Source organism: Salvelinus namaycush, chromosome 14 (assembly GCF_016432855.1).
Source record: "Salvelinus namaycush isolate Seneca chromosome 14, SaNama_1.0, whole genome shotgun sequence".
Lineage (NCBI taxonomy): Eukaryota > Metazoa > Chordata > Actinopteri > Salmoniformes > Salmonidae > Salvelinus > Salvelinus namaycush.
The window spans coordinates 40882483-40904015 of NC_052320.1; the positions used below are offsets into that span (position 1 = coordinate 40882483).

General features: G+C 43.1%; 1 protein-coding gene across 1 annotated transcript in view; it reads right to left on the reverse strand.

Annotated features, from left to right (window-relative positions):
- The window catches only part of LOC120059519 (membrane-associated guanylate kinase, WW and PDZ domain-containing protein 1-like), an 80053-nt gene that overhangs the window by 12577 nt on the left and 45943 nt on the right, over positions 1-21533 (reverse strand). Inside the window, exons 12-15 of the mRNA XM_039008642.1 lie at positions 19392-19656; positions 6874-6965; positions 5614-5809; positions 5071-5373 (exon numbers count right to left, since the gene is read on the reverse strand). Coding sequence (XP_038864570.1) covers positions 5071-5373; positions 5614-5809; positions 6874-6965; positions 19392-19656 — 856 coding nt within the window. The remainder of the gene's footprint in view (positions 1-5070; positions 5374-5613; positions 5810-6873; positions 6966-19391; positions 19657-21533) is intronic.

Here is a 21533-nt window from a genome sequence, read left to right on the forward strand (position 1 = left end):
GTACTTCAAACTCATCAGAGGGAACTTAATACTAAATTTGTTCAGAGGAGGATATTTAAATCAAATCAAATCAAATTGTACTTTTCACATGGCCAAACAAAATAGATGTAAAACTTAGCGTGAAATGCTTACTTACGAGTCCTTAACCAACAACACAGAGTTTTAAAAAAGTAAATAAACTAAAGGACAAATAGTAACACAATAAAATAAAAATAACGAGGCTAGATACAAGGGGTACCGGTTCCGAGTCAATGTGTAACGGGTTAATCGAGGGAATTGAAGTAATATATACAGTACCAGTCAAAGGTTTGGACATCTACTCATTCAAAGGTTTTTCTTTATTTTTATTATTTTCGACATTGTAGAATAATAGTGAATACATCACTATCACAAAAATATGAAATAACACATAGTGGAATCATGTAGTAACCAAAAAAGTGTTAAACAAATATATTTTATATTTGAGATTCAAAGATGACAGCTTTGCACACTCAGCCTTCTCTCAACCAGCTTAACCTGGAATGCTTTTCCAACAGTCTTGAAGGAGTTCCCACATACGCTGAGCACTTGTTGGCTGCTTTTACTTTACTTCGCGAGCCAACTCATCTCAAACCACCAGCTTCACCGCTATGGATTCCAGCTTTAATGCATGCCTTTGTGGATATTTAAACTCAAGCCAGCAAAGATTTGAATGAGGGAAATCAGTGGGAGGAGTGATTTCTACATCACTCTCCTTCTTGGTCAAATAGCCCTTACACAGCCTGTGTGTTTTGGGTCATTGTCCTGTTGAAAATTTAAATGATAGTCCCACTAAGCGCAAACCAGAAAGGATGGCGTATCGCTACAGAATGCTGTTGTAGCCATGCTGGTTAAGTGTGCCTTGAATTCTAAATAAGTCACTGACAGGGTCACCAGCAAAGCCCCCCCCCCACACCATCACACCTCCTCCTCCATGCTTCACGGTGGGAACCACATATGCGAAGATAAACCATTCACCTACTCTGCGTCTCACAAAGACACGGCGGTTAGAACCAAACATCTCACAACAAAGGACAGATTTTCACCGGTCTAATGTCTATTGGTCGTGTGTCTTGGCCCAAGCAAGTCTCTTCTTCTTATTGGTATCCTTTAGTAGTGGTTTCCTTGCAGCAATTCGACCATGAAGGCCTGATTAACGCAGTCTCCTTTGAACAGTTGATGTTGAGATGTGTCTGTTACTTGAACTCTGTGAAGCATTTATTTGGGGCTGCAATTTCTGAGGCTGGTAACTGTAATGAACTTATCCTCTGCCGCAGAGGTAACTCTAGGTCTTCCTTTCCTGTGACGGTCCTCACTATTTCATAGTGTTGATGTCTTCACTATTGTTCTACAATGTATAATATAGTAAAAATTAAGAAAAACCCTTGAATGAGTAGGTGTGTCCAGATTTTTGACTGGTACTGTACATGTAAGTAGGGGTAAAGTGACAATGCATAGGTAATAAACAGAGAGTAGCAGCAGCGTATGTGAAGGAATGTGATTGTATGTGTGTGTGTGTGTGTGTTTTTGTGTGTGTGTGTGTGGGGCATCAATATGCGTGTGTGTGCATGTGTCAGTGTAGTATGTGTGAGTGTGGGGTTAGAGTCCAGTGCGTGGCCCTGCAGTCATGGGTGAACAGGGAGTACAGGAGGGGACTAAGCACACACCCCTGACAGCCCCCAGTGTTGTTGGTCAGCGCGGCGGATGTGCCTACCCTCACCACCTGGGGGCAGCCCGTCAGGAAGTCCCGGAGCCAGAGGGAGGTGTTTAGTCCCAGGGTACTTAGCTAAATGATGAGTTTGGAGAGCACTATGCTGTTGAATGCTGAGCTGTAGTCAATGAACAGCATTCTCATAAAGGTGTTCCTCTTGTCCAGGTGGGAAAGGGCAGTGTGGAGTGCAATATAGATTGCGTCATCTGTGGATCTGTTGGGGCAGTATGCAAATTGGAGTGGGTCCAGGATTTCTGGGATGTGAGCCATGACCAGCCTTTCAAAGCATTTCATGACTACACATGTGACTGCTACGGACCCAAAGTCATTTAGGCAGGTTACCTTGGCGTTCTTGGGCACAGGGACTATGGTAGTCTGCTTGAAACGTGGTATTAGACTGGGTCAGGGAGAGGTTGAAAATGTCAGTGAAGACACTTGCCAGATGGTCAACGCATGCTCTGAGTACACGTCCTGGTAATCCGTCTGGCCCTGCGGCCTTGTGAATGTTAACCTGTTTAAAGGTCTTACTCACATTGGCTTAACATCCCTCTTTGACGGCTGAGTGACCTTAAATGGCGACAATTTCGCCTTCATACATAAACAGTAGCTATAGAATGTGCTGAGTGGAACTTAAATGACATGCTGAGTGAATCAGCCAGAACCGGCCATGTATTAAGTCTGCCTCTGAATCGGTGTTGATAGTGTTTTTGATAAAGCATCAGCCAGCCAGTTATCCCCGGCGGTGAATGCACCTGGGCACATAAAGAGATTTCTGTTTCCCTAAGCTCATGGTTATGGAGTTTGTGACCTCGAGCTGTACCATTAAGTCCACTCCCATCTGAAATTACTCCCCTGCTATTCATAAAGAAGGTGGGAATGAGGATACAATGAGGAGTGACTGTCAAAAATATTGTAATTCCAACCCCAAGAAATGACATCAATTGTGTTGCTGAGTGGCAGGCGGTGTTGATGCACTGTTAGGGTTGTGTGTTTACTAGTGTGCTGCTTGGCAGACTCAGGTTGTGTCACGCACTGGGGCATCACTATTTCCCTGTCTCACTTTGTAAACTTTGAGAGGGACTTTTGATAACACAAGGAAATGGACTGTCTGGATAACATCAGGGGGAGTGTTCTGTAGTTATTAGGCTTAGCTACGACTCAATCACCTCGGATCTTTTCAAGAGGCTGTTTAATAATACATGCTTTTCATGCGTAAGTTAAAACTTCTTTGGGCTGCAAGCCCGAAGCCGGGCACAATATGACAACAGCCACTTCAAGTGCAGGGCGCGAAATTCAAAATATATTTTTTTGAAATATTTAACTTTCACACATTAACAAGTCCAATCCAGCATATGAAAGATAAACATCTTGTGAATCCAGCCAACATGTCCGATTTTTTAAATGTTTTACAGCGAAAACACCACCTATATTTATGTTAGCTCACCACCAAATACAAAAAAGGACAGACATTTTTCACAGCACAGGTAGCATGCACAAAACCAACCTAACTAACCAAGAACCAACCAAACTAACCAAGAAACAACTTCATCAGATGACAGTCTTATAACATGTTATTCAATAAATCTATGTTTTGTTCGAAAAATGTGCATATTTGAGCTATAAATCAGTTTTACATTGCAGCTACCATCGCAGCTACCATCACAGCTACCGTCAGAAATAGCACCGAAGCAGCCAGAGTAATTACAGACACCAACGTCAAATACCTAAATACTCATCATAAAACATTTCTGAAAAATACATGGTGTACAGCAAATGAAAGACAGGCAGGCATCTTGTGATTCCAGCCAATATTTCCGATTTCTTAAGTGTTTTACAGCGAAAACACAATATAGCATTATATTAGCTTACCACAATAGCCAGAAACACAAGCCATTTACCAGCAGCAAAAGTTAGCGATCGTAACAAACCAGCAAAAGATATATAATTTTTGACTAACCTTGATAAGCTTCATCAGATGACAGTCCTATAACATCAGGTTATACATACACTTATGTTTTGTTCGAAAATGTGCATATTTAGAGCTGAAATCAGTGGTTATACATTGTGCTAACGTAGCATCTTTTTCCCACAACGTCCGGATATTTTTCTGACACTCACATATTCTGACCAAATAACTATTCATAAACATTACTAAAAAATACATGTTGTATAGGAAATGATAGATACACTAGTTCTTAATGCAATCGCCGTGTTAGAATTCTAAAAATAACTTAATTACGACATGCAGTTTACGTTATGGCGAGAGCGTGACCAAATTCTGGGCGCAAACTACTAGTTCACATGTTCGACAGATATATGAAATAGCATCATAAAATGGGTCCTACTTTTGATGATCTTCCATCAGAATGTTGTACAAGGGGTCCTTTGTCCAGAACAATCGTTGTTTGGATTTAGAATGTCCTCTTCTCCAGTCAATTAGCACGGAAAGCTAGCAAAGTGGCGCGAAGCTCTCCTTCCTGAACATACGCAGACAAAGCAACACGCCTAACGTCCCGAAAAAACTTCAATAATCTAATAAAACTATATTGAAAAAACGTACTTTACGATGATATTGTCACATGTATCAAATAAAATCAAAGCCGGAGATATTAGTCGTCTATAACGACAGCTTTACAGAAGGCAATACCAGGTCACTTCTCGCGCGTTCCAGAAAACAGGAAATTGGGGTCACGTCATGCCAAGAGCTTTTATTCAACCTCAGATCATGTTATACACTCCATTTCTTCTCTCACTGCCTGTTGACATCTAGTGGAAGGCGTATGAAGTGCATGTATACTAATAAATATCAAGCACATTTATAGGCAGGCCCTAGAACAGAGCATCGATTTCAGATTTTCCACTTCCTGTCAGGAAGTTTGCTGCAAAATGAGTTCTGTTTTACTCACAGATATAATTCAAACGGTTTTAGAAACTAGAGAGTGTTTTCTATCCAATAGTAATAATAATATGCATATTGTACGAGCAAGAATTGAGTACGAGGCCGTTTGAAATGGGCACCTTTATCCAAGTTACTCAATACTGCCCCTGCAGCCATAAGAAGTTAACCCTGAAAGGGTTGGTTTTCAGAAAAGATTGTTAATACTGTAGATTAATAACCACAGTAAAGTCAAGCAGAAGAATCAGGTTTTGCTCAGATTACAGGATATTTTACCAGATTATTCCCAAATTTAACCCAGTTCAACCCATAGCAAATGAAAACTGGTTCTCAGACCAACCTGAAAACAGAAAATTGCAACTTAACCCATCATAGCCCACTCTGGTAGTAGCAAAGCCCAGCTAACCATAACCCAGACCAGCGTAGTATTGCCTACCCCACTCACCGAACGTAGTTCCAGCATCAGGCCTAGAGACAGATGACACAATGACGAATCCGAAGCCCTCGTTCTCTCCACGTTGGATCTCCACGTCATAGGGCTGCAGGGCTGCGGTGACCACAGCACTGCCAGAGCCACCTCCTCCCCCACTGCCGATGCCACTGGTGGAGCCACTGCCGGAGCTGACCGTGTTGAGGGAGTTCTGGCTGCCCTGGGGGGTCCGCTTGCCCTCCGTCAGGGAGGGGGCCTGGGTGCTGCTGTGGTGGGACGAGGCAGGGGACGGGGGCACGTCACCCTCCCCTTTCGAAACTGAGGAAGAGATGGGGGAAGGAGGGGGGATGAAGGAGGACAGGCAATACAAAAAAGGTGTTCAGCAAACATACAAACAACATTCAAACATTTGGCATGGGCTAGTAATAGTTAAATGAGCCGCTAAGCACTAGGTCTCAGCCAGAACCCAGGCTTGTGTGGGTAGTGTAGGCAGCCACTGTTGTTGAGTGTGTGGGTGAGTGTGCATATGCCTGTGTAGTCTCTGTGACCTGTCCTCACCTCCGTATCCAGAGCTCTTGCGTCGGACGGTGAGGTTGACGTGGCCCTGCTTGGCGGCCTGCTGCATCAGCTGCACCACCAGCTGGTGAGACTTCCCCACCACCGCCGTGCCGTCCACACAGATGAGCTCGTCCCCCGAACGCAGGCGTCCGTCCTCATCTGCTGCACCGTACTTCACTATGTGCCCAATGTAGATCTACAAAACGTATTACAAATACATTAGCCCTGTAATTCACTTGTAGTTCAAGTTCAGTACACCACAGTTAAATAAAACCCTTTTTTATGTTCCATGACAGGTTCCATGTTAGTAGTAACTGAAGCTAAGCCAGAGCGCATTGTAGTCTTTTGAGGCTGTAGAATGGATAGGGCTGGTCTTACTGTGTGGCGGAGGGGAGTGTGTGTGCGTGTCTGTAGGACATTTAGTACAGGGTGTACCGCGGAGCATCCTTGGCACAAATAACAACTGCTAATTCCTCTGTGGTAGGCTTGCTGCCTACAGCGTCTCTATTTCTCACTCTCATCTCTCGCTCTTTCTCTTCATTCTCTCTCTTTCGCTGCCTTTCTCTACTTTTCTTTTTCTCTCTTCATGCCCCCTTTGAAACACATGGCACAGAACCAAAGGCTTCTGGGTAAGACCCTTGCTTCCACAAATAAGCCGTCTAAATGAACCTCCTGAGACCAGCATGCAGACCTAGCCCATCTAACAGACAGCACCAGTCATCTCTCACAGTCAGACAGACAGCAGACTGTACATTTCTACTGCTCCGTGTTAAAGGTAGAGACTGGGGGAAGAACAAGTGATGCCGATGGAAGAGAGAAAGAAGACGAAGAGCCTGCCAGCTCTTGGCAGTTGGTTGAGCGTCACAGTGTGAGTGTGATCTTACAGAGAATGAGTGTTGTGAACGTGTGTGTGTGTGTTTGAAGCTTAATAACAAAGAAAGCCCTAAGGCAGGGACTCTGACAGGAAACATACCGTGATGAAGCTGTAATTGACCATTGAGGGTTCAGTACTATGGCTGCCCTTTTAACACGCATTCGTTAACACGCATTCAGAACTCTGTTTAGTGTTTAACACGTGATGTAATTACCAGGCGTGGGGAATGTTTAATCATCAGTCGTGTATAAGTGAACGGTGTGTCGCAAGGGGAGTGATTCAATATGGATATGTCCCCTTAGAATCCCTTTGCTTTTCCTTGGCACATCTAAACTAAACAGTGACAGAGAAGGGACATGGTGGAGGAATGGTGGAGAGATACTCACCGGCTCCCCGGGCTCATTTCCTCCAAGGATGCGGAACCCAAATCCTGTATCCTTCCGCCACAGGAAAATCTCCTGCTCCTGGCAATCTGGCTCTGAAACACACAGCAACAAGAGCTCAGTGGAGGTGAAACAGGGAGCAGACCTGACACCCAGAAATGTAACTCTGCGGCATGACTGTTGCATTAATCAATACACATTCAGTTAGGTACGATCTTGTTGTTAAACAATCTGGTATGAACACGCCCTCCTCTCTGCTCTCCTCGGCATCACCGGGCATATTAGGTTCCTTCTCTCAGGTGTAAGGTTGGATCCCACAGGACAGGAAGAATAAATGCCCGGATGCACTTGCTTTCTATGTGAATGTGACCTGTTTTAATGAACACTTATACTCTCTCTGCCTCTTTTTCTCTTTCCCCGTCTCTCTCTTTGGAACACACAAACACACGCCACACACACACGCGCTTGTAAGCCCTCTGCGGCTGTGGCAGGCTGTGTGAGGACTACAGCTGTTGCCGTGACCATATTATAGCCACACCGGCAGTCATGAGTCACTACCGCAGTAAAATTCCATGTGACCGTTGAGTCATGGTAATCTCCTTTATGAACCCTGGACATGCTTTGGTAGTACCCAACTTGTGAACTACCATCAGGTCCTAATGGCCTGGTACTCAGGGCTCTATTGTCCCTCGAACCACTCTGACAACAATGCAAATGCAATCAAAAATCACCTCAAACACTTATCATCAAAACAGTAGGTCTATCATACTTTTAAAACTCAACTCACTGTGATGATCAATGTGAAGAAAGAAGTTCAACAGCAGGTTGAAACTGTGTAAAACATGGTTGTGTACGTTGTTTCAAAGCCTAACACAACGAAATGGACAGCGCTTTCTAAGTTGACGATTCATTCAAATCACCCATACACATATTAGAGCTTATGCATAGGCTTATGAGCCCAAGCCAATAAAACTGAATTAAAATTATGATTTTGCCATGACACAATACATGTCCTACCGCACATTACGCATGGCAGAAAAACATAAAACAAAACTGATTTTAGCCTTTGAGTCTAGACTGTATTATTATGCATACTGGATGGACTGGTTACCTTATGCTATGTTCCAAAATCTCTATCCATGAGTGGGAGAGAATGTATAGCCCTAGGCGATGCTGTTGTTTCATTGATTGTGCAGGGTGGCTTACAGCTAGCCTACAATTACAGAATTTGTATTTGATTTAGAATAGCCTAGTAATAGGTAATTTTATATTTTCATAATTAATTGGCTGACACATTACCTTTAGCTATACAGAATATCTCACCACTGTCATGACGTTGGCCTGAGTGGGGGAAGTTTATGACCCCCATAAATACCCTTCTCCCTTTCCTCTCTCTTGACTCTACAGAAGGACTCTTGAAAAGCCTTTGATAAACATATAGAGTCTGGGAACATCAAAAGGTGGGGGGAAAGGAACCATATTTTGGTAATCCAACCAGTTGAAAATATGCGTTGGTACTTAATGAAAATGATGCCAGATCAGTTGGCGTCTAAGACATTCTTACAAATGATAGGATGACAAACTGTATCTTGGAAAGTCTACACATTATTCACATGGAATTGTTGTGCAATTTAAATGTTTAAATTAATTAGATTAAATGTAATTTTAGCTTCCAAATGAGAGAATTGGGTTTTCATAAGGTTAAAGCTCTGCTCACTCAGTGGCCCTGCCCATGTGAAGAGACATTGGTTATAAACTATGAAACTCTCCCTTCTCTCCCTACCTATATAAAGCCCTTGACAAAAATGTACCTTTCTGTTCCGAGGACGATTGGACGACGGTCCATATGTTAAAATGACTAACATGTCAACTACAGAACTAAGCCAACCTCAGCGTGAGCTTTGGTTGCGATTGGTATGAACTTTGAACTCTTATTCACTAAAGAAGTGAGACATCCTAGCCGTTGAGTTAGCAACAGCAGCTGTAAACGTGGGCTAGGAAAGGACGGACAAAGGAGCTGTTCTAACAAACACGATACTAGCAAGTATCCAGTTTACCACCAAAGACATTCTTCAGAGGACAAGGAAAATCTCTGTTGGGCAACACGGCCAGCATCTACGACCAACCTACCGAAGCGCAGCTCAAAGTAAATATTTATTGCATTTTCTTTTTTCAAATGGCCGGTTATTTAGAATGCATAAGATACTGTATTTACGATAGCATAGCTGCCTACGGCCTGATAGAGACATAGCTTCTCCCTTTGTTCCTCAGTCTTCCCGCTCTTTCATTCAAACCCAACCCCCTCTCTTTGTGTAACCAGCCATCATATCTGTTCCGTCCGCTAGGGACGTTTTCCTTTATGACATCATTTGTAATCAATGTATGATTAATTCTGTGTATATGTAATTCTGTGTGATTAGTTAGGTATATAGTAAATAAATAATTAAACCCAATTTTGTATTGCTGATTCAACTTGTTAGCCAGGGTTCGTGAAAGATGACCAAGAATTTACAACTTTCAGATGAGACTAAACAAGGCACGATTAAATATTGACTGCTATTGATGTAGAAGATTACCAGGTCTTTAAGAGTTTATTCGGAAGATAACAGCTCTATAAAAATTATTTCGTGGTGCCCCGATTTTCTAGTTAATTAACTACCTGATTAGCTGAAATCAGGTCATATTAATTACAGAGAAATTATTTTATAGAATAGCATGTCATATCACTTAATCCGGCATAGCCAAAGACACGACACCACCATCCATTTCCATCTCGTCCTCTCTCTCCTTTGTTCCTTTCTCGAGCACGCAGACGGGCTGTCAACAGTTTAGTTGAAATATGTTTTGTTGCGGTGTTCCCGAACATATTTCACTTGGTTTCCCAAATTAAGCACTGGGTAGCTGCAGGAACAAGGTTGGAGAGCCAATGGTATACAGAGTTTGGGCAGAATATCACCTGTCGGGCAGCGAGAGCATGCTCCTCAAACAGTGGTTGATGCATGGACTGAAATAAGTGTTGTATTTATTTCTCAGCTGCTCATATTAAGCACACAAAGCACGCCGCCTCCATTCGCTATTCCAGTGCATACAGATGGCATGTCTTTTTTCCCCTGACCCTGCACATTTGATAAATGTTCAATTCGAAATTGTCACGATCGTCTTCGGGTGAAAGAGAGGACCAAGGCGCAGCGTGATATAAATACATCTTCCTTTTTAATGAAGACGAAACAAACACTTTTACAAACTAACAAAACAACGACCGTGAAGCTATACAAAACAATAAGTGCAGACACTGGCAACTTACACATAGACAATTACCCACAACCTACCTAATGACTATGGCTGCCTAAATATGGCTCCCAATCAGAGACAACGATAGACAGCTGTCTCTAATTGAGAACCAATCTAGGCAACCATAGACTTACATAAACACCTACACTGAACACAACCCCATGAACTCTACAAACACCCCCTAGACAATACAAACACCCTAGACGAGACAAAAACACACAAACATCCCCCATGTCACACCCTGACCTAACTAAAATAATAAAGAAAAACAAAGATAACTAAGGCCAGGGCGTGACAGAAATAGAAACTAATTTGACATGTTAGTAAAGACTAGATTAAATTGAGAATAGTCTGATGGGTGAAAATATGATCACTTGACGAAAGAACAGCTGTGCAGCCAGAGGCAAGGAACAGAGCACAAGCTTTCTTTGTGACTTTCTCAAATCATCAATAATCTATAGTCGCACCATGCAGCGTAGAGTGCATTCAGAAAGTATTCAGATCGCTTCACTCTTTCCACATTTTGATACTTTACAGCCTTATTCTAAAATGTATTAAATACATAAAAAATCCTCATCAATCTACACACAACAAGGACAAAGTGAAAACAGGTTTTTAGACATTTTTGCAAATGTATAAAAAAAACAGAAATACCTTCGTATTCAAACCCTTTGCTATGAGACTCGAAACTGAGCTCAGGTGCATCCTGTTTCCATTGATCATCATTGACATGTTTCCACAACTTGATTGGAGTCCACCTGTGCTAAATTCAATTGATTGGACATGATTTGGAAAGGCACACACCTGTCTATATAGGTTCCCACAGTTGACAGTGCATGTCAGAGCAAAAACCAAGCCATGAGGTTGAAGGAATGATCTGTAGAACTCGTAGACAGGATTGTGTCGAGGCACAGATCTGGGGAAGGGTACCAAAACATTTCTGCAGCATTGAAGTTTCACAAGAACACAGTGGCCTCCATCATCCTTAAATGGAAGAAGTTTGGAACCACCAAGACTAACTGGAGCTGGCCGCCCCGGCAAATTGAGCAATCGGGGAGAAGGGCCTTGGTCAGGGAGGTGACCAAGAACCCGATGTTCACTCTGACAGAGCTCCAGAGTTCCTCTGTGGAGTTGGGAGAACATTCCAGAAGGACAACCATCTCTGCAACACTCCACCAATCAGACCTTTATGGTAGAGAGGCCAGACGGAAGCCACTCCTCAGTAAAAGGCACATGACAGCCCACTTGGAGTTTGCCTAAAGGCACCTAAAGGACTCTCAGACTACGAGAAACAAGATTCTTTGGTCTGATGAAAGAAAGATTGAACTCTTTGGCCTGAATGCCAAATGTCACGTCTGGAGGAAACATGTCACCATCCCTACGGTGAAGCATGGTGGTGGCAGCATCATACTGTGGAGATGTTTTTCAGCGGCAGGGACTGGGAGACCAGTCAGGATCAAGGGAAAGATGAACGGAGCAAAGTACAGCGATATCCTTGATGAAAACCTGCTCCAGAGTGCTCAGGACCTCAGACTGGGGTGAAGGTTCACCTTCCAACAGGACAACGACCCTAAGCACACAGCCAAGACAACGCAGGAGTGGCTTGGGGACAAGTCTCTGAATGTCCTTGAGTGGCCCAGCCAGAGCTCGGACTTGAACCTGATTGAACATCTCTGGAGAGACCTGAAATTAGCTGTGCAGCGACGCTCCCTATCCAACCTGACAGAGCTTGAGAGGATCTGCAGAGAAGAATGGGAGAAACTCCCCAAATACAGGTGACAAGCTTGTAGTGTCATACCCAAGAAGACTCAAGGCTGTAATCGCTGCCGAAGATGCTTCAACAAAGTACTGAGTAAAGGGTCTGAATACTTATGTAAATGTGAAATATATATTTTTAATTGTTTTAATATTTGAAAAAAAAATCTAAAACATGTTCTTCCTTTGTCATTATGGGGTATTGTGTGCAGATTGATGAGGGAAATAAACTTTTCAATCCATTTTAGAATAAGGCTGTAACGTAACACAATGTGGAAAAAGTCAAGGGGTTTGAATACTTTCTGAATGTGCACTGTATATACACTACCGGTCCAAAGTTTTAGAACACCTACTCATTCAAGGGTTTTTCTTTATTTTTTACTTTTTTCTACATTGTTGAATAATAGTGAAGACATCAAAAGTATGAAATAGCACATATGGAATCATGTAGTAACCAAAACAGTGTTAAACAAATCAAAATAGATTTTATATTTGAGATTCTTCAAATAGCCACCCTTGCCTTGATGACAGCTTTGCACACTTTTTGGGATACTACATGATTCCATATGTGCTATTTCATACTTTTGATGTCTTCACTATTATTCTACAATGTAGAAATTAGTAAAAATAAAGAACAACCCTTGAATGAGTAGGTTGTCATGACGTTGGCCTGAGTGGGGGAGGTTTATGACCCCCATCAATATATTTCCCCTTTTTCCTCTCTCTACTCTACCAGATCAGTTGGCTTCTGAGACTTTATTACTGATGGATGACATAAACTGTATCTTGGAAGGTCTACACATTCTAGTTATCAGATTCAAATGGAATTGTTGTGCAATTTAAATGTTTAAATATGAAACTATTTGTGAAAAGGTGAAATGTAATTTTAGCTTCCAAATGAGAGAATTGGGTTTTCATGAGTGAACTATGCTCAACTCAGTGGCCCTGCCCATGTGAACAGACATTGGTTATAAACTATGAAACACGCCCTTCTCTCCCCTCCTATATAAAGCCCTTGACGAAAATGTAACTTTCTGTTCCGAGGACGTTAGGGCGACAGTCCTACGTTAAAAGGGCTCAGATAATAAGCTGTTCCAAGGACGTGAGGATTTGCGGTCCCCGCGTTGGAAGGACAAAGATCACCTACAGAACGAAGCCAACCTCAGCGTGAGCTCTGGTTGAACGACAAGAACCTAACGAAATTAGCATCGAATTTCAACGTGGAGGTGACGACCTACACGCCGAAGGATGAATTTTGACTATACCAGCCAGAATATAGCATGAGCTTAACCTCTTTGGGCTGCAGGGGCAGTATTGAGTAGCCTGGATAAAAGGTGCCCATTTCAAACGGCCTCGTACTCAATTCTTGCTCGTACAATATGCATATTATTATTACTATTGGATAGAAAACACTCTCTAGTTTCTAAAACCGTTTGAATTATATCTGTGAGTAAAACAGAACTCATTTTGCAGCAAACTTCCTGACAGGAAGTGGAAAATCTGAAATCGATGCTCTGTTCTAGGGCCTGCCTATAAATGTCCTTGATATTTATTAGTATACATGCACTTCATACGTCTTCCACTAGATGTCGACAGGCAGTGAGAGAAGAAATGGAGTGTATAACTTGATCTGGGGTCGAATAAAAGCTCTTTGTATGACGTGTCACCAGTTTCCTGTTTTCTGGAGCGCGCGAGAAGGGACCTGGTATTGCCTTCTGAAAAGCTGTCGTTATAGACGACTAATATCTCCGGCTTTGATTTTATTTGATACATGTGACAATATCATCGTAAAGTATGTTTTTTCAATATAGTTTTATTAGATTATTGAAGTTTTTTCGGGACGTTAGGCGTGTTGCTTTGTCTGCGTATGTTCAGGAAGGAGAGCTTCGCGCCACTTTGCTAGCTTTCCGTGCTAATTGACTGGAGAAGAGGACATTCTAAATCCAAACAACGATTGTTCTGGACAAAGGACCCCTTGTACAACATTCTGATCGAAGATCATCAAAAGTAGGACCCATTTTATGATGCTATTTCATATATCTGTCGAACATGTTGTACTAGTAGTTTGTGCCCAGATTTTGGGCACTCTCTCGCTATAACTAAGCTGGATGTCGTAATGAAGTTATTTTTAGAATTCTAACATGGCGATTATATTAAGAACTAGTGTATCTATCGTTTCCTATACAACATGTATTTTTTAGTTATGTTTATGAATAGTTATTTGGTCAGAATATGTGAGTGTCAGAAAAATATCCGGACGTTGTGGGAAAAAGATGCTACGTTAGCACAATGTATAACCACTGATTTCAGCTCTAAATATGCACATTTCCGAACAAAACATAAGTGTATGTATAACCTAATGTTATAGGACTGTCATCTGATGAAGCTTATCAAGGTTAGTCAAAAATGATATATCTTTTACTGGTTTGTTACGATCGCTAACTTTTGCTAATGGGGAATGGCTTGTGTTTCTGGCTATTGTGGTAAGCTAATATAATGCTATATTGTGTTTTCGCTGTAAAACACTTAAGAAATCGGAAATATTGGCTGGAATCACAAGATGCCTGCCTGTCTTTCATTTGCTGTACACCATGTATTTTTCAGAAATGTTTTATGATGAGTATTTAGGTATTTGACGTTGGTGTCTGTAATTACTCTGGCTGCTTCGGTGCTATTTCTGACGGTAGCTGTGATGGTAGCTGCAATGTAAAACTGATTTATAGCTCAAATATGCACATTTTTCGAACAAAACATAGATTTATTGAATAACATGTTATAAGACTGTCATCTGATGAAGTTGTTTCTTGGTTAGTTTGGTTGGTTCTTGGTTAGTTAGGTTGGTTTTGTGCATGCTACCTGTGCTGTGAAAAATGTCTGTCCTTTTTTGTATTTGGTGGTGAGCTAACATAAATATACGTGGTGTTTTCGCTGTAAAACATTTTAAAAATCGGACATGTTGGCTGGATTCACAAGATGTTTATCTTTCATATGCTGGATTGGACTTGTTAATGTGTGAAAGTTAAATATTTCAAAAAAATATATTTTGAATTTCGCGCCCTGCACTTGAAGTGGCTGTTGTCATATTGTGCCCGGCTTCGGGCTTGCAGCCCAAAGAAGTTAAAAGCATGGCAACTTGGTATGAACTTTGAACTCTTATTCACTAAAGAAGTGATACCTCCTAGCCGTTGCGTTAGCAACCGCAGCTGTAAACGTGGGCTAGGAGAGGACGGACAGAGTATCCATTCTACCACGCTCCAGTTCACCACTAGACAGTCTTCAGAGGACCAGAGACCCATGCTGGACAACCTGGCCTACGATCTACGACCAATCTACCGAAGCCGGAGGCTCCGGACCGTGGATTGTTGCCGGAGGATCCGGACCGTAGATGGTCGCAGGGGGCTCTGGACTGAGAACCCCTACTGAAGGCTCTGGACCGCCGACCGTTGCTGGAGGCAACGGTCCGGTGCCTCCTGAGACAGTCCGCGGTCCGGAACCTCCTGAGACGGTCCGCGGTCCGGAACCTCCTGAGACGGTCCGTGGTCCGGAACCTCCTGAGACGGTCCGCGGTCCGGAACCTCCTGAGACCGGAGCCTCCAGTCCGGAGCCTCCAGCGACGGTCCGGAGGCCCCAGCGACGGTCAGCGGTCCAGAGCCTTCAGTAGGGGTTCTCAGTCCTGAGCCCTCTGCGACGATCTACGGTCCGGTTCCTCCAGCGACGGTCCACGGTCCGGAACCTCCAACGACGGTCCACAACCTCCTGAGACAGTCCACGGTCCGGAACCTCCAGCGACGGTCTACGGTCCGGAGCCTCCAGCGACGGTCGGCGGTCCGGAGCCTCCAGCGACGGTCGGCGGTCCGGAGCCTTCAGCAGGGGTTCTCAGTCCAGAGCCTCCTGCGACGATCTATGGTCCGGCTCCTCCGGCGACGATCCACGGTCCGGAGCCTCCGGCGACGATCCACGTTCCAGTGCCTCCGGCGACGACCCACGGTCCGGAGTTTCCGGCGATGCGCACCGCACCGGAGCCGCCCCCGACGCCCTGCGTCATCCATCCTAGATGCCCACTCGGACCCTCCCCTATTGAGTCAGGTTTTGCGGTCGGAGTCCGATACCTTTGGGGGGGTACTGTCACGCCCTGACCATAGTAAGCTGTTTTTCTCTGTGTTGGTTGGGGCGTGATGGTGCCTTGGGTGGGTTATCTAGGTGAATTTGTATGTCTATGGTGGCCTGATATGGTTTCCAATCAGAGGCAGCTGTTTATCGTTGTCTCTGATTGGGGATCATATTTAGGCAGCCATTTCCCTTTTGTGTTTGTGGGATCTTGTCTATGTTTAGTTTCCTGTCTGCACTATTTGTATAGCTTCACGTTTCGTCCGTTGATTTTGTTGTTTTTGTTAAGTGTTCATTCATTAAAAGAGAATGTACGCATACCACGCTGCGCCTTGGTCTCACTCATACGACGATCGTGACACTTTTACACTCAACATAGCCATTTCATGTGCGCACTTGCTCCGTAATGGGAATTTTATTTATATTTTATTCAGCTAACTTCAATTATATTCTTCTTAGTATAAAATCATTTATAATAAAATAATGGCACGGGACTTATAAGCATAGCTTGTCAGCCATAATGGAAAGGTCAATGGCATAGTGCATAGCCAGATAACATACAGTAGTCCAACTCATATTCTGTTCTTCTGAAATACATTTTCTCATAATGTTTCTTTAGACTTGCCTAAAATAAACAATGGATGTATTGTTATGGTGTGTATTACATTGATTTATTAGACATTTTTAAATGTAGGTGTTCCAAAGAGGATCATCAACTGCTTGTATGTGTGGAGGCCTGGAAATGCAAAATGTGTCTATGTTAATCAACGGTCAATTACCGTGAGACCAGCAGGCTTTTGCATGACAATAACTGGCTGATAAAATGTCATGACTTCCACAGCCCTAGTGAGGACACAGGCGATTTGGTGTCAGTCTGTTCACCCACAGGGCATGTCTGAACACAGGGCACGGGCCATTTCTCCTGATCCGCCTTCTGTCTGCCACACAGTCTCCATTAGCCCTCAGCTCTAGGTCTGTGTGTGTGTCTGTGTTGGATAAGTCATTAGCCCTCCACTGATCCCTGTCCCTAGCACAGCGATCAGAGCTCTCACTTACACACACACACACAAAATGTTCTCTGCAGGAGGGTCCCAAGCATGGTCTCATCTCTATCTCTGTCTCTGTCCTAGCCATCTCCTGGCACCACAAACACCACAGATCACCATAATGATGATATCTGTCCACAATCTACTACATGAAAAAGAGAGATGCGTCTGCGTGTTCCTCTCATCCTCCCACTCTCCGACCCGTTCTAATAATCCAGCCCACTCAAACAGTAGGATCAGCTCCACAGCAGAGGGCTGCGGCTCCTTGAGGAGTTATCAAACAGATATATACCAATCAGGCGGAGCTTAAAGCAGCCCTCACCGGGCCCAGTTAATATTTAATCAGCAGCAGCAGACCTAGATTCTACTGGCTCTACTTTACACACTGATTAACCAGAACTGCAACACCGCAGGCGCCTGCTAACAGACACATACGACCAGGCTGAGGCTGGCTGGCATCTAGCACTAGTCATTTACATTCATCTATGGTTGGGGAGTAACAGATTACATCCATCAGTATAGTCAGTGTAATCATGTAATCTGATTTGGGGGGGGGACTAATGTAATCAGTTACGTTATCAGAATTTTTTGTTGTTTTTTAAAATCAGATTACAGATACTTTTGGGAAACCAGTTTACGTCTTAGATGACGTTTGTAGTTTTGAAAAAGGATGTTTGTGGGAAAAAAATACATTGACACCTTTCCAGTTTCTCAATGACATTCAATTCAGCATTGAAAAAAGGTACACATTTAAGATTGTTCCACCTGAGCGAGTCTGACCATAAGCCAGAGACCACTGTGATGACACGCCAAATGTATTTCATGGATCCTCTTGATCTTCTTCTAATGCCTCTTAAAAGGGGAAAGTAATTCAAAAGTAATCAGATTATGTTACTGAGTTTGGGTAACCAAAAAGTTACGTTACTGATTACAATTTTGGACAGGTAACTAGTAACTGTGACGGATTACATTTAGAAAGTGACCTACCCAACCCTGGATGCATACACTCTTCAGCCCAAAAGGCTACCATTGACACACACGCACACACGAACGCACAAACACACAAGCTGCACGTAATGTGCATATTCTTCTGATGGGTGCGTTTTCAATACACCATACAGGTAAACACAACGTTGTTGACATCAGACAGGCAACGGCCTGCCGCTTATGAATTGCAAATGGCAATCGAGAAAAGCAACATTACATTCCTATTAAAGTAAGTTCTGTTTGCTTGTCCCCCAGTCAGCCTTAACGTATATGTTGCAATGTAAATTACTCTTTAATGTAGAATAACATTTCTCGAGGAGTCATTGTATTGCCCCGAGATGGGAATGAATGACCCATTGTTTGGAGAACAAACCATTGCTCTCAAGAGACTCTTGTAGTGAGTATAGTAAATAAGTGGGGTGGTTCCCTCCATCACATGAATAATAGAAGACCTGAGCTGTGATTAAAGGATATGGGGGCTTTAAGAAGAGACGTTCTGCTTTTAGAATTCAGAATGGGTGTACATTCTATCGCTACCCGATGCTTAGAGAAAAAAAACGATTGTATGTGGCGTACTATCAAATGAACGTTTGGGTCAATAGACTTGTTTTCTGCTGATGAGAACATCTATTGACCGAAACATTCACATTATTTTTAGCAAATGGTTCTGCTTATCCACTAACCACAGTCAACCTGCTGTTGTGTTCCTGTACTCCTGCACAAGCAACACAGAAATAGCTCATGACGTAAGCTTGGGTCAACGTTGGATATACCATACTTGAATTCTGAGCCGTCAGCAAGGTAGGATGTATGTGATCCTTCATTTTTAACCCCTTCTTCCGGTGGCAAGGCAGTATACACACACCTACACAGTGTTTGGAAATGCAGGTGCTTCATGTTGCAGGATATGTCGATAGTACCACAGAGCAGGAAACATGTCTGTTTTTCAAGGAGACTAAGCTCTCTGAGACACCTTTTGTCATAGAGTCAGGTTTGAGTCATACCACACACACACACACAAACACACTGAGCTGTTCCTACAAAGTACTCAACAATGCTTCTCCTCCAGGATTCAATGCAACACCCACACACTTTCAAGAAATGGATACGCTCTCTAGTATATTCCAAACAGAAAAATGTGAAAAGTTTCTCTCTTCCCACCAAACAACAGACAGGATGATCAAATACATGGCTCATTGACTAATGTCTCAACGTTTGTACCTGTATCTAAAAACGTATATTATATGTAATATTTTTTGGGCAGCATTATTGAACCTACCTTTATCAGTTGTCATCATAAACCACAATGAAGTATTTGATTTTGAGTCTACTCACGTCTGCTCTCATACATGCTCCTGGACTGGGCCCAGATCTTGAAGGGGTCTGGCTTCTTCTGGAGGGTTATGGTGCCATCTCCAGGGTCCTGGGTGGGCAACGGAGGCAAGCCAGGCAGCGGCTGAGTGGGTGCGGCCGGAGGTGGGGCCATGGCCTCACTGGGCATGTTGGAGGGGGGGTGGCTGGGGGAGTCTGTGTGGGTGCTGCGATGGCTACACACACTGTGCTGGGAGCTGCTCTGACTGTCCTTCCTCTCAAGCTGCTGCTGAATGGAAAGAATGGGGAGGGAGAGAGAGGAGGGAGGGGGGGGAGAGGGTGCAACACGGGGGAGAGAGATAAGACGAGAGGAGAAGGTGAGGTGATAGTGAGAAAGGGAGGGTTAAGAGGGGAAGAAGGAGAGAGACGAATAAGAAATATGGGGGGAGAGAGAGAGAGAGAGAGAGAGAGAGAGAGAGAGAGAGAGAGAGAGAGAGAGAGAGAGAGATCAGTAAGAAGGGAAGGTAGTAGAGAGCGGGAAGAAGGTAACAATAATCCAAGGTCAACATCATAGAAACACCAAGTGAATTGAGTGTGACTGTCAGTTAGAGCTGTAGTCTAATGGTGTTGGGGGAGAGATGGTTTCTATGACACCCACACACAGAAAAATATGTTTTAAGTATGAAGTAGGCATTGGTCTGAAGCCGAAATTCAAATGAGCACCACAATGCCTTCTTCACCCATGCTCTTTATTCATACACGCACTACGTTCTACGTGTAAACACATTTATTGTTCGATACTTTCTTTGATTTCAAATTCATATATTCAGTCCAATACAAAATGACTGAATACATGACCACTAAGCCTGGTTAAAACAAAGGGACATTTGAAGAAGCTAATCAAAATGGACTGTGGATTAGTTCAAGGAAATCATGTCATCAAGTTGTGTCTATTTCAATTACGACGTTTTACGGTTCAATGATTTTTCTTATGGTTAATCAAATATTAAAACGAACACAAAATCATGAAAAGAAAAGTGAACACATTTCAAAATAATCTTGTTAGTAGAAACAAAAACACACTTACAAGCCAACACTTCATTTTGATCAAGAGAGAGTTGCAAATACACCAAGACAGTTGGGTCCCTCTCACATATGGCAGTGTACTCTGAACACATATTTAAAGCCCAGCACCAGAGGCAGAACAGCTCTTCGAGGCTGACACAGAGTTGCATCCAGCCTGACATTTCAATGATATAACACAGAGGGGGAAAAGCCTGCTTTCCTCTGAGAAAAACTAATCAACAGTGACAGCCAACCAGGGTCACCATTGGTCCCTCGTGACCCCTACAGCGCCCCGCCCCTCCCCCACCTCAAATCGGCGACGCCCCTGCTATGACTGATGCCATATCCCTGTTAATCTCTAATCCCGAATATTCCTGCTTCCTGTTAACAGGAAGTACGTATGTAAAGTATTATCCCTGCTGTAGTATACATGTATTCCTGTAGTATACAGTACATACTTTATGGGTGGCTCTGGGTAGAAGTTGCCCTTAAGCACTGATCTTGCCTATAGGCACCCTATGAAGACCTAAGGGTTGATGAATCGTCATAATAAAAACACACTTGGTAGAAGGAAATAGGGATTCATATATTTTCCCGGAAATCTACTAAGTTTTAATGCCAGGAATAATTCATATTTATCCCGAGAGTCCCGGGAAATACGCAAAAATTGGAAATGCCAATTCAATGCATTTAACACCAAGTTTGGTCACTCAGGGTTCCCCAAAATAAGATTGTGGTGACGTTTTGGCTGTGCCACTATTTATACATTTCACAGCAAATGAAATGGATATTTACAGTCTAAACTGAACAAAAATATAAATGCTACATGCAACAATTTCAAAGGTTTTACTGAGTTACAGTTCATATGAGGAAATCAGTCAATTTAAATAAATAAATGTGGCCCTAATCTATGGATTTCACATGACTGGGAATACAAATATGCATCTGTTGGTCACAGATCTCTTTAAAAAAAAAACTGGGTCTCACAATGGTCCTCAGGATCTCGTCAAAGTATTTCTGTGCATTCAAATTGTCATCGATAAAATGCAATTGTGTTCGTTGCCTGCCCATACCATAACCCCACCATGGGGAACTCTATTC